General features: G+C 35.9%; 1 protein-coding gene across 1 annotated transcript in view; it reads left to right on the top strand.

Annotated features, from left to right (window-relative positions):
- The first annotated feature begins 669 nt into the window (after positions 1-669).
- Positions 670-14,321, top strand: part of plcxd3 (phosphatidylinositol-specific phospholipase C, X domain containing 3) — a 44,708-nt gene continuing 31,056 nt past the window's right edge. Inside the window, exon 1 of the mRNA XM_056463409.1 lies at positions 670-1,137. Coding sequence (XP_056319384.1) covers positions 1,035-1,137 — 103 coding nt within the window. The 5' untranslated portion in view covers positions 670-1,034. The remainder of the gene's footprint in view (positions 1,138-14,321) is intronic.

The raw sequence follows: 14,321 nt of genomic DNA, 5'->3' as shown, positions 1-14,321 counted from the left end.
AATGTCTTAATACCTCAGGCTGTTGAAGTTTCCATCCACTCTGCAGATCTCTCGCACGTCTCCATACTGAATGTAACCCCAAACCTTGATTTTTCTTTTTCCTTCACCAAACTTGATTGATTTCTTTGAGAATCTTGGGTCCATGAGGGTTCCAATAGGTCTTCTTCAGTATTTGTTATGATTGAGATGCAGTTCAACAGAAAAACCTATCTTCTGCCATGTTTCCAAATTATCAACTAGAAGTCAAGTTATTGTTTGTTGCCCTTACAACTGGGATCGACAACAAGACTTTTGTTAGGTGGTGTATAAATGCATGAATTTCAATTACTGTTTACAACGGGTTACCTTTATCAGATTGAGGAGCACATATTGCCCAAACCACAATACAAAAAGGGCTTCATGCGGTTTATTGCTGTACATATTATCAAGAAAATCCGATTCACATTTCTCTGCAGTCTGAATGGCGCCCAGGACATAATTCATGTTTAATTGTGTATCTAGTTTATTATCATGACTGAGGATATCCGTTTGATGTTTTGTCATTTGCCTGACACATCTGTTTACACCTGTTGCACCTTGTGTCCTTGCGCGCCTTATAATTCAGACTTGCAAACGTGTATTTTGACTGTGCTGATATCTAACGTTACGTGAAAGGGTGAGAATGTCTGATTCACGGATGGAGGAGTCGTCCGCCCTGTTTCTCGACGCAAACAGTAATTGCTCAATAACATCAAATGAATGAATTAAATTCGCAGTCGCCGCGCGCGCCGACGGTTATCTAATTACGCGCACATTACGCATACACATAAGAGAGGAAAAACAAAACAAAAAAAGACGTGTTATATACACACCGAACGTGTATATGTAAGTAAAGACGCAGTTGAAATCCAGAAGGCTGAAAAATAGTGATGTATGTGCGGCGCGCGCGTCTCGGGGGTGTGGTGATGCTCGCGCTGTGAACTCACGCGAGCGCGGCGCTGAAGACTCGAGCACTCAGAGCGAGCGCGGACACCGAGCACCGGAGAACCGACAGCATGGCTTCGTCTCAGGGGAAGAGCGAACTCCGTTACGCGGACTGGATGTCAAGTTTACCGGACACCTTGCACGGTATTCCTCTTACTAACCTCGCCATTCCGGGTAAGCATCATTTTTGCTTTTAAACGCGCTTATTGGAGAAACACAAAATGTGAACCGCAAGAAAGCGCTGAGTGGTATATACATATGAATAAATTAAATATCTAGCTTGGGGTCGTATTATTAAATCACTTAACTGCCCTTTCAAAAAGTTACTGTTATTTTGGTAAACTCTTTTTGGTTAAAACGCACATCGCAGTGAGGTCACCTATAAATCTACATAGAATGGGTTAATTTTATGACATAAGCAATTAAGCTGTGACTAATGGGTTGTCGGCGTTCATTTCGCTCCAAACAAGCGAGTTTATAACAGTGTTAAAACGAGTGACAGAAATTAAATAGGACACTTGTTGCTCGGGGCTCGAAATCCGTCTCTGCGATGGATCAAGAGACACATTACACATGTGCCACAGCCTTGACCAGATTACATTATTACGAAATAACACAGAGATTATACATAGACCAGTGATGTGGTTAGATGACCAGCAAAGGAAAGTAAACTTAAAAGTAAAATTCACAATAATCCACCATCATTTCTTTTAAACACCTTATCTTGTTAAAATGGTTATTTTGGAGCCTTAAGAAATAAAACAACTTGGGGAAATGTTTTTCACACTTTCTGTTACACAAATACGTTTATACCTGTAGTTCTTAGTTCTTTTAAGAAATGATCACTGAAATGATCTTTGGGGAAGCCAATCTTTTATAACATTGCGTTTTATTTTATAGCAGAAAAACACATTTTGTCATTGCTGGTATGAATCAGTAACTAGCATAGAATATAAATATAATAACACAATATAAATATGGTTGTTGACCTAAAGGTTTTCACACCTTTTTGTTCCCCAAAGAACCTTATTCCCTAAAAAAATATTTGTTCATTGATGTTTAGACTTAATTAAGATTGGTAAGACCATAGATGCCAATATAGAACCTTTATTTTTAGCTCCAAGTGCAGGGCAATAAAATTATTTGGGAGTTTTGAAACAGAAAATGGACACGTGTTTGGCATTGTCTATTTTCATGTAGCAATTAAAAAACATTGTCAGCATTTTCTCTCGCAGAAGACATAACAAAGCTCTCTGTACTTGTAAAAATTGCACCTTCATGCGTGCTTAACACACCATGCTTAAAGTGATAGTTCACCCAGAAATGAAAATTTGCTCTGTATTAACCCAGAATGATTTTTTTTTAATTCAGTAGAACATTAAAGATGATATTGAGCTGAAAAAACGGTGGTTTTTGGAGATTAAAAAAAATCCCGTCAGTGATTAGTAGCACTTTGAGAGTCCAATAAAACATATACAGGTACACAAAAATTCTTGACAATACACTAAAGTCCTCAGAGGCAAAGCGATTGTTCTGTGCAGGAAACAAAGCATTTTTCACTACATTATTCCATTCACTGCTTTGGCAAATGGTCCCGAGTGCATTCAAAACAGTCTGGGTGTTGACAGTTTTTGCATTTCTTTCTAAATGTAAGTTTCATCACCCAGGATAACAACGAAGTATCATGTAGATCAGAGATGCCCAAAGTAGGGCCCGCGGGCCAAAGTTGGCCCATTGTAACCTTAGATTTGGCCCACCATCCCATCTAAAAAGAAAGTGAGAATGATGGAGAGGGTTGGGGAGAATGTTTAATTTGATGTAACATTTTTTCGTTTGTTTGTTTTATTGCTGAGATAGAAAAAAGCAAATGTTTCAATTAAATGTTGCCAATAATCCAGATTTTGAAAAAATGTAAATAATGTCACTCAACGGGTAGCGGACTATGCAGAAGACATCGGCGAGGAAATCATGTTATAAATGAGATTGTTTTTGTTTTTACTTTAATAAGTTCATTATAAAATGTAAACAAGCATATTAGTTAATATAAAGCAATGCTTTCTAGTTATTTTTAAATATTATACATTAATGAGGAAATCCCCCATGACAACCGTATTTAACTTTGGCCCACTAGCCTTAATCAAGTTTGGTTTTTGGCCCTTCATAAGAAAAAGTTTGGGCACCCCTGATTTAGATGACATTATGCATTAGAAAGCTTGCACAATGGCCTGCTCATTTTATGAAGGTTTATGATAACATTCACATTTATGTTTACTCATTTATCCAAAGTGATTTACAAGTGTGGCTAGACAGTATATAAATGCTCTGATTATGTTATGCTGTTAATTCTAAGTCTATGTTGTTTTTATAACTTAGTGTTAGGACTGGTGTTAGACTGCACGTTCAGCACTGGGTTTTTTAATCAAGTTTTGTTTTCTGTTGTTGTCAATGATAGTGGCACATTTTTTGAGCAGCTGCAGCGTTTTATGGTCAACGCTGAACACTCAACATTTTTTCAGACATTAAAAAAAAAAACAGCACCCAACAGTGTCACTTTTGATCTAGCTGTCGAATCACAGCGGACAAGGAGTGGGACAATACCACGCAACTGTCAACAAGTAATGTGCTAAAGACTTTTAACTTGTAAAGGTACACGCAACCTTATGGCTTACATAGTTATGAATGTTATTACACAACTTGATAAAGGTATTTTCGTCAATCTTAGTTGTAAGAGCAACAAATAATAACTTGACTTCTAGTTGGTCATTTTGGAAAAGTGGCAGAAGGTAGATTTTTCTGATGAATCATCTGTTGAACTGCATCCCAATCATCACTAATACTGCAGAAGACCTAATGGAACCCGCATAGACACAACATTCTCAACAAAAAATAATGGTTTAGGGTTAGAGAGGTGCGAGAGATCTGCAGAGCGGATGGCAACATCAACAACCTGAGGTATCAAGACATTTGTGCTGCCCATTACATACAAACCACAAAAGAGGGCAAATTCTTTAGCAGGATAGTGCTCTTTCTCATACTTCAGCCTTCAGATAAAAGTGCCTGAAAGCAAAGAAGGTCAAGATACTCCAGGATTGGCCAGCCCAGTCACCAGACATGAACATTATTGAGCATGTCTAGGGTAAGATGAAGAAAGAGGCATTGATGATGAATCCAAATAATCTTGATGAAGTCTTGGAGTCCTGCAAGAACCCTTTCTTTGCCATTCCAGATGGCTTTGTTAGTACATTTTTTTGAGTCATTGCAGAGATGTATGGATGTTGTCCTCCAAGCTGCAATGTCCAATGTACCTACTGTACATTATTTCTGTGTGGATGCAGTCATCCTAGCTTATGAGAGTCATACACAATCTTAATTCTTGTCCTACTGCACCATTACTTTTTTATTCTATACTAAACATTATTTCTGTTAAGTGACAAGACCTAGGCAAAGTCAGACCTTACAGTCCTAATTAAATAATTCAAAATCATGGCATGATCATATTTTATTTTGGTAAATTAAGGGTAATTTGGAGGCCTTCGCCTTTCATATAAGCCACTTCTGATACCAATTGATCAACTAGAAGTCAAGTTATTATTTGTTCCTAAAACTTGGACTTTTGTAAGGTAGTGTAATTTCGGTAACCGACTTGCACCAGAAGCTGAAGCCATCAGCCCGGACAGCTCTCCATAATTAAACATCTATGTCCCTAATTTCAACCCTGTTCCACAGTGACCAGTAAACCAGCACCTCCAAATAATTCTGGCTAATCATCAGTTATAGATTCTGATTTCTTGATCGCACTGAACAGTACATACTGTATGAATTTACAACCTAATCTGCATAATTAGCATGGATGGCTGAAGTGGAGAAGGACGCCCCATGTTACCGATAGTCCATATTTATCATTCAAATAGTAGTGCTGAAGCACGAGCCTACTTAAAAGACATCTTGACCCAGTGCCATCATCACGTTTCTGTTAAACTTTTGTTAGACAGAGATGTCTGCGAGGCTGTGGGTGGGTGATGAAAAGTTGTAGTGTAGCAGCTGTTTATCAAAAGGCTGTAAACGAATTAAGTCACGGGTAAGATTTCTGGACACGTATAACTCCCACACAGATCTCTTGCAAATCTGTGAGCGTTTGAGTTGCTCTCACAATATGCAGTTAAGATTAAAGCACAAAAGACTGCCTGTCTGTCTGTCTGTCTGTCTATTTACCTGTCTGAATGAATATCTATCTATCTATCTATCTATCTATCTATCTATCTATCTATCTATCTATCTATCTATCTATCTATCTATCTATCTATCTATCTATCTATCTATCTATCTATCTATCTATCTATCTATCTATCTATCTAATTATCTGCATTAGCAATGTAAATCTACATCCGTTCATTCAATCATAGTGCTCTGACCCATTGCTTAACCCTTTGGCAATGTGTTATTTTTATAATTTATTATATTTTTTTTCAGTTTAGCTGTAGGCCTACACAGATATAATTAGAGTAAGCAATGGTCATTTTAGCTCCTCTGGATCAATTCCTAAAACATAATCATTGATCCTTCGCCTTTGTCTCATGCATATTTCAGTAGTGCTTTATTTCAGCCTGAGGCACTTTTGCTCTCATGCTGTCATATTGTCAGGCTGCTGGAGGTTTGAATGATCCTCCAGAAAAAAAGAGCATTTTTAGTTTTTCTGAAACCTTCTTAATGCGTTTTGTTTTATTCCAAGTCTGCAAAGGCAGCATGAAGCCAAAATCGACCTATTTACTTTCTTAATGTATGGTCTTCTGTTTTATGCTGCAGGTTATTCTAGTGCATGTTATTCAACACATTTTCACCCAACTGATGCTGCTTCAGTTGTTCATACTGTCGAAAATATTATTACCAATAGAGTGCAACAGTGGCCATCCACATTTTTTTTTCAGGGGCCTTTGTTTCAGAGTTTTTTTTTCTTATTTATTTCCCCCCACAGGGATATAAAAAGGTCTTTTCTAAAGCAATAAACTGAAGTGGGCTAGTGACCCACTACAAGGTGAATCATAACATTGCAAACATGGATTTTTAAGCCAAAAATATATTGAATATTAACAAAGAGATAAATGTGCAATACTGTGGACTTTATAATTGCTTGAACACTATTGTGAATAACATTATTTTAAAAAATTGTAATTAAATAGAACTAAGCATAACTATTTACACTTACCAGCACTTTATAGGGTCACCTGTTCAATTGCTCATTATCATTATAAATGATCAGCTAATAACTTGACAGCAACTCATTTGCCAATAATATACACCATAAGACAGAGTCTATTATGTCTTTCACTGTGATTTATATAGACCATTTCAATGTGGTCATGTGGCCCATGAATATTTCCTGCTTGTTATCAAACTATTTCATAACTCTAACAAGAGGCAATTGAATCAATATTATTTATCAATATGTGGATCTTTTTAGATTCTCGGGAAGCTATAGAATTATAAATCTAAAACAGGAAATACGCTGGGGCCATTGTTTTTGTTTACATCCCTCAAAATGGTCTATAGAGTGAGCAGAGCAGTTTTTTTTTGGCCTGATTTTTTGTGTCAGTTTGCTAATTGGTGGAGAATCATGGGTATTGGAGTTTTTTCTGCCAGGAATAGAACTGTTTAATCTGCCTATAAAATAATTAAACCAAGATTAAGGACACAGTGTTTTTTTGACATCACTAGAGGGCACATATCCACAACAAACAAAGGTATATTTTGATGATGGCGTGACTGAGTTCATGGGAGTTGTCATCTTTATTACATCCTATGGGACCTCTGCAGAAATTATGTTTATGGATAAGTTAAAGTATTTTAAATTATTACCGTGGTAGTTTGAAGCAGAGTAAAGTCATTCTCACACTGCACTTTTCACCCCATTGACTTCCATTGATAACGATTTAAATTAGCCTTCAGTTCGCTGTGTTCAGAAGTTCAAGGTTGGTGAACTCTGACGTTTAAATTCACTTTATATGAATGTGTGAGACTAATAGAAGATCAGGGGTCTGTCCTTTGTACAGTACCTCGCTTAAATGATTTAAGATGTTTTGGCAGATCCTGGATCTTTTAAACTGGATAACTGATCTCTGGCTTTTTGGTTCTTCAAACAAGTTCGTGAATCAGATTAAAATGTCTGGATGAACTGATCTGAGATCTCTGCATGTGTTGTGAAGGACAGATTGGCTGACAGCACAGCAGTGTAATGACATCATCTGATTAATATACAATTATCCATGTCAGCAAAATTACATATAATTCGTAGTAAATGGTTTGTTAAAATATGATTTGCGATAACTGTCCACCTATGTTGTGGGCTGCAGGCTTTACACTTTCATGTGTCAAGAGTATTTAGCCAGGAATAACTGGCTGTTTAAATTAATTTTGCATTAAAAAAAAGCATTTTGATATCGGTAAAGGTTTCTTCAACTTTTGCGAACCATCAAATCACCGTCATATTACCTGTCAAAACATGTGCATGACTAAAAAATTATTATTCCTTTGAAAAATAAAAGTAAAAAAATAAAAAACAGCTGAACATTGTCTTTTATCATACACAAATTGTACTAAAGCCGGAACCTTAAAATAGTAGGCGTTTGTGTCTAAAAAGTCCAGGTTAATAAATGTTCTCTTTGAATCCCTTAAAGAGAACCACCGACAGTCTTTGTACTTTTATCTCGGAGCGCAGATTGCATACGTTTTTATATATACATATATTTTTAAACTTAACACACACAATATGTCTGATAATATTTTTTCTTCTAGAAAAAGTCTTATTTGTTTTATATCGACTAGAATAAAAGCAGTTTTTAATTTTTAAGAACCATTTTAAGGTCAAAATTATTAGCCCCTTTATGATAGTCTACAGAACAAACCATCATTATACAATAACTTACCTAATTACCCTAATCTGCCTAGTTAACCTACTTAACCTAGTTAAGCCTTTAAATGTCACTTTAAGGTGTATAGAAGTGTCTTGAAAAATATCTAAACAAATATTATGTACTGTCATCATGGCAAAGATAAAATAAATCAGTTATTAGAGATGAGTTATTAAAACTATTATGTTTAGAAATGTGTTAAAAAAATCTTCTCTCCGTTAAACAGAAATTGGGAAAAAACAAACAGGGGGGCTAATAATTCAGGGGGGCTAATAATTCTGACCTCAACTGTATATGACACTGTTCTAGTAATTTTATGATATTTTAATAAAGCATATTTAACCATCCAACAATCTTATAGTTCACTGTAGGTCTGTTTTTCACATTTATCTTTGAGATGGTCAAAAATCACTTTCCCTGTGGAGAAAATGGAGAGAAGGGGATTTTTGTTCCATGACATAGTTCCATCTTTACCAAATTCACTTTTGGTTTGTCTCTGTTCTGGTATGTTACATAGACTTTCCTCAATCTAATATAACATACAGTTGAAGACAAAATTATTAGCCGTCCTGTGAATTTTTTTTTCCTTTTTCAAATATTTCTCAGATGATGTTTAACAGAACAAGGATATTTTCACAGTAATTGTTATAATGTTTTTTCTTCTGGGGAAAGCCTTGATTGTTTTATTTCGGCTTGTTTTTAATTTCTTATAAACCATTTTATTGTCAATTTTATCTGCCCTCTTAAGCAAAATTTTTTTTTAGATTGTCTACAAAATAAACCATTGTTATATAATGACTCTCCTAATTACCCTAACTTGCCTAGTTAACCTAATTAACATAGCTAAGCCTTTAAATTGCACTTTAAGCTGAATACTAGTATCTTGAATTGGTGAAAAAATATACGAGGGGCTAATAATTCAGAAGGGCTAATAACCTCAACTGTACAATAATATCCTAAAATAAAATCTCACTTTACTTGAAAACAAATCACATTTAAAAAGGAAAAAACATTTTAAATAGCATGCCTTCAGCAAAAAAATATATTCTAAAAAAATTCCTTGCAATATAATCTTTTCTGAAAGCTGCCTGCTTCAAACACCATCGAAGTCGATTTGTGGGCATATTATAGGCCATCAATGAGCCAGATATTTTTAAGCCCTGCTGCTCAGAAACTCTGTGTCTTTGCCACCTCCTGTGGCGTGAAGGTCAGTGCTCGCGCTAAGAGAATCTAAAGTGTCTTTTATTTCCTCAATCGGAACTCTTTTTATAGTCCTTCCAAATTAAGAGGCTCAAGAAATCATTGTAGTCTCTCAAACCTCTCCTCAGATTAAAGATTTGACTGGCTGCAACTCAGCATTGTTTTCTTGCAGCATCAGTATTGGCAGTATTCTGGAGATCGGCTAGTCATCCTCCACAAACACAATTGCAAAAATATGAATCATATTCTCGTATTGGCCAACAGGAGTTGAATGCATAAGACATAACAATACAGGATAAAATGGCTGGGTATTGACCCGCCCCTCACCACTCCCCCCCCCCCCCCCCCTTAAAGATATAGTTTCCCTCCAAAATTATCATCTACTCAGCCTTCACACACATTTTTTAAAACATCTTCTGTGATCAGAAGGAGATATTTTGAAAAATGTGTATAGCCGGGACCCATTGATATCTAAAGTTTTTTTTTATTCCTACTAAGGAAATTAATGGGTCCCAGCAAACAGCATTCTTCAAAATATCTTCTCATTTAACAGAAAAAAAAACTCATAAAGGTTTAAAACCATATGAGAGAATGTAAATTTCATTTATTTAACCCTTTAGGTTACCGTTGTTAACTGAGACATGTTGCTAACTATCTTATAATGACAGAAACGCTTATATTGATTAGAAAACACAGAAAGACCACCCCTTGTGAATGAGCATTCAAGTAGGACTTTAATATACCATGGAGGAATATATAAATAAATAAAAATTCGGATAAATATGATGGATAACAAAATTAGGGTGACACGGTGGCGCAGTGGTTAGCATGGTCACCTCACAGCAAGAAGGTTGCTGGTTCGAGTCTCGGCTGGGTCAGTTGGCATTTCTGTGTGGAGTTTGCATGTTCTCCCCGTGTTGGTGTGGGTTTCCACCGGGTGCTCCGGTTTCCACAACAGTCTAAAGACATACGGTATAGGTGAATTGAATAAACTAAATTGACCGTAGTGTGTGTGAATGAGTTTGTATGGATGTTTCCCAGAACTCTGGGTTGCAGCTGAAAGGGCATCCGCTGTGTAAAACATCTGCCTGATAAGTTGGCGGTTCATTCCGCTGTGGCGACCCCTGATTTATAAAGGGACTATGCTGAAGGAAAATGAATGAATAAATAACAAGATTCATTTGGAAGTTAAGGCACACAGATCACAATGCAGGTGGGAGTAGCCTCACATTATGGTTGTCACAATGGCAGATGACAACATAGAGGATCAACACTGTTCATGTACTGGAGGTGAGATTATATTAATAATATTGTTTATAAGAATATGTTACATTTATGTAGCACTTTTCTCAGCACTCAAAGTGCTTTATGGGTTTAGAGCAGGGAAGCTACCCAGTCACCACCAGTTTTGTTTGGGTTTAGGAAATAGGGTTTAGGAATAGATCTTCTCCAGATACTTGGAATAAGAATAAGTTACCCCAGGCACATAGCTTTACCTTTAACACTAGGACTGAATAATTAATTGAAAGTGATTTTATGTGCATATAATGTATTACTATTTAATCATGAAATCAAAGATAATCCTATGTTTTTCTACTGCAGTGAAACCTAAAGATGGCAGAGTATCGTTCCCCATGCAACTGATCCTCAACTGTCATTGGCTCCTCTTTATTCGAGGGGAGGGGCTTACTGAAGGATCAGTTGTCAATGTCAGTGGGGATTTTTGTCACTAACAAAATGTGGACATTAGCTATGCTTCCATCCAAAGTTGCAAAATGGCTAAAATAAAAATTAAAAGACTCATGTAAGACTTAAAAACTTGGAGTAAATCACTTTTCATCCCCTGTGTTCAAAATGGTCCCTTCCGGGCAAACTAGCATACTATTTTATTGTTTGTGCAAGCTGAGAAACCGCTTTATCTCTTTCTTTCCTCCAAAGTAAATTCTGTAAGTTGAAACTCAAGCGACAGACAACACATTTTAAATGATAACATATGTAAATATTATCCTGCATTTACATGTTTGTGAAAAAGATTGTGCTAGAGAGTTCTGCTGTAGGATGCTAAATAAATTTGAAGATGGACATTTGCTCAGGTATTTGCGGATTAAACCAAAATTTGAGATGGTTCTTTGGCCCATCACAATATCTACTGAGGCCAAACGACATGCCTTTTTGATGGGCTGAGTTTATTCAGTTAAATTTTTTTTTTACACTTAGGTATTGCTTGATAATATTAGCTAGTTTGGCCCGGGAGAAAACCCTGAGCTCGCAAATAATTGAGCCCAGGGGTCCTACTTGGTCGAAAAGCATGTAAGGGGGTACGAGATCAGGTAGTTTTGGAGAGCTCCCCCTGGTAAAAGAGGAAAGGGGGAAGATGGGGTGGATGAGGGGTTTCTTGGTTAAACGAAGATAAGGGAGTAGTTTTAGACAGGCTACTTATAGTGAGTTTGGATTAATCTGATTGGCTTACTAATGATTGCGGATGGGAGACCAGCCTCTCGAAATTAGTTTGTGAAACTTCACTTATGTGCAAATCTTTTTATCGGATTAAAAATGTTTTAAACACAATTGTGAACATATTTTTAAATCTTCGCACATCTTTGTATATTTTTTAAGGCGGTATCATCAAATGCACATAAAAATAGTCACAAAAACACAGCTAGCGTTGCATAAACCGGGAGTTGCTGAGTCTTACGTAATTCCAACTGAAACTGAATTTGAGTAGGCCCGGGGTTTCTTTGGCACATCATTCCCTAGTAGCAAACTAATGGTAAGAGTGGTGTGGTTAAGAATATTGTCACATGGAATCAAGTAATCAGACTTTGATTAAAGATTACCACAACTATGTTTTGTTTACTTAGAATGACAGTGAATAACTTTGTGCATTATAGCAAAATAAATATTGTTCCTTTTGATTACGGACTTTATTTTGAAAGCACAAGCACAATTAAACAATGAGATATAATGTTTCTCTATGGTGCATGAACATAAATATGAGTTCCAGTATTGATTAGGCAGGGGACGATAACCGTTTTTAAGGTATACCACGGTTTTAAAAAGTTAAGGTTTTAAAACTAAGGTATGTATAAGATTTAGGACAACAGTATCTTTAGCAGAAAAGATGCTGTTTGACATTGTAAATAACTCTGTTTTTGAAACAAATGAAGACAGCAGAAGTCAATGACTCATTTGAATTATTTAGCCTGACATGTTTACTGCTCTAAAAATGTTAAATACTTCTCAAAATAAAATATATTGTGTTCAAAGGTGAATAAAGTTTGTTTCATTTACCCAAACATTTAAAAAGAATATGTTTTAAAGCAGTAATCACAATACCGGGAAACCGTGATGTTTTTATCCAAGGTTATCTTACTGTCAGATTGTTATTCCGGACCATGCCTAATATTGATGTAACTGATACTCAAAAAATAGTAAAAGTTTGATGAAGTTGAACAGTGTTTATGTGTGTAATGAAATTATGTGCCTTTCTGAGCATTTTAGAGAAATGTTTTCTATCAGAGAAAGCCTTTTGCGTGGGTCTGGCACTACTGTGCTCTGCTGGATGGCTGTCTTGATGAGGGCATCACCCTCTTACACTTGACATTGTCACCTGCACTGGCAGCAGGAACGGGGTTGAGCGAGTGACATTATAAGTAGGACACCGCTGCTTTATCAGGCACCTGTATGCTTGGAAAATGCGCAGAGTGTTGCAAATCAGAGAATTTGGTTTCATTAGAGGTTTATGGAAAGCCAAAATTGATATTCATGCTTCAGCTGTCATATTTTTCATAAGGGGATACGCCTCTGCCCCTTAATCATAGTTAGCGTGTAATCAGCTTTTGAGGTGCAGCCAATGGCAGACACTGTAGGAACAGAAAAATCTGTGTTGTGGCTTTCGCATTTGTTGACCTTAATCATGTATTTTTATGCTACGCAAATGTAAATATTAAGCACTGGAAAGTGTGCTGAGTCAAACTTGATGACATTACACTGTGGTTCAACACTATCGAGAAAAAATATCACAATTAAATAAGGACTGGCTTCTGTTTGAATACATTTTAATGCCAAATCTGTATTCCAAAAGTCTTCAGCTATATCTACATGGGTATATTTATTCTCATTTTATTCCTAAGTTTTAGAAGGTTTTAAGATTTGGGGTTTTCCAAATCTGTATTCCAAAAGATCCAGTGACTTAATACTGCATTATTTTTTATTTTTGTTAAATGGCCAAACTTCATAGAAAAAGCTGCAGTTTTGAAAATGTTCCCATGGACAGGGCCTTTGTTGTCACATGATCCTACAGAAATTATTCTAATATGAGGATTTGATGCTCAAGAAACAATTTTTTGATTGGATGTTTAAAAGAACTGGCAGCAAAAAATGTTTTACACTTTCATAATGTTATATTTAATATAATTATAATATCATTTATACAGGTCATTTACATGGTTTTTAAAACTAAAGTATAGCTAATAGCTGAATTTCCAGATTACATTCAGTGAAATAATTGTGTTTGAAAGTAATTTTGTATTGATTTACTTAACAATAATGATTCCAATATATATTAAGTGGCCTTAACTAATACATACTTACACTGGAATTAAAGAGCCCCTGTTATGCATTAAAAGGGGTCATATTTTGGTTTTGCGGGTCTCCAACAACAGTCTAATATGCATGCAAGGTAGGCATGGGCCGGTACATGATTCTGACAGTATGATAACCTTGAATAAAAATATCACGGTTTCACAGTATCACTGTATTGTGATTACTGCTCTAAAATATGTTCTTTTTAAATGTCTGGGTTAAAAACAAAAACTATTTCCCCTTCGAAAACAATATATTTTAGTTTTTGAAAGATTCATAATATTTTGGAGCAGTAAACATGTCAGGCTATATAATGAAAATGAATCATTGACTTCTGCTGTCTTCATTAGTATCAAAAACACAGATTTATTTTACAATTTAAAACGGCATCTTTGGATATATTACATTAAAAATGTCAATAAAAAATCTTACACATACCTTAGGAACGGTATTACAGAAAATTTTTGCGGTTTAAAAACCTTGACTTTTCCAAACCGTGGTATACCTTTAAAATGGTTAACGTCTCATGCCTAATGCAAGGTCAAAAAACACTTTCATTGCCTTATAATATGCATTTATTGTTTAGCGATGCTAATCTGTGCTGATTGGTCCAATGACCCAGTCTGTTGTGATTGGTCGACTGCGTTCAGCTCGAGACAGAGAGAAATA

This window comes from Danio aesculapii, chromosome 8, assembly GCF_903798145.1.
Source record: "Danio aesculapii chromosome 8, fDanAes4.1, whole genome shotgun sequence".
NCBI classification, from domain to species: domain Eukaryota; kingdom Metazoa; phylum Chordata; class Actinopteri; order Cypriniformes; family Danionidae; genus Danio; species Danio aesculapii.
Note: the sequence above shows the minus strand (reverse complement) of the source record. Positions and strands in the feature narration are given on the sequence as shown.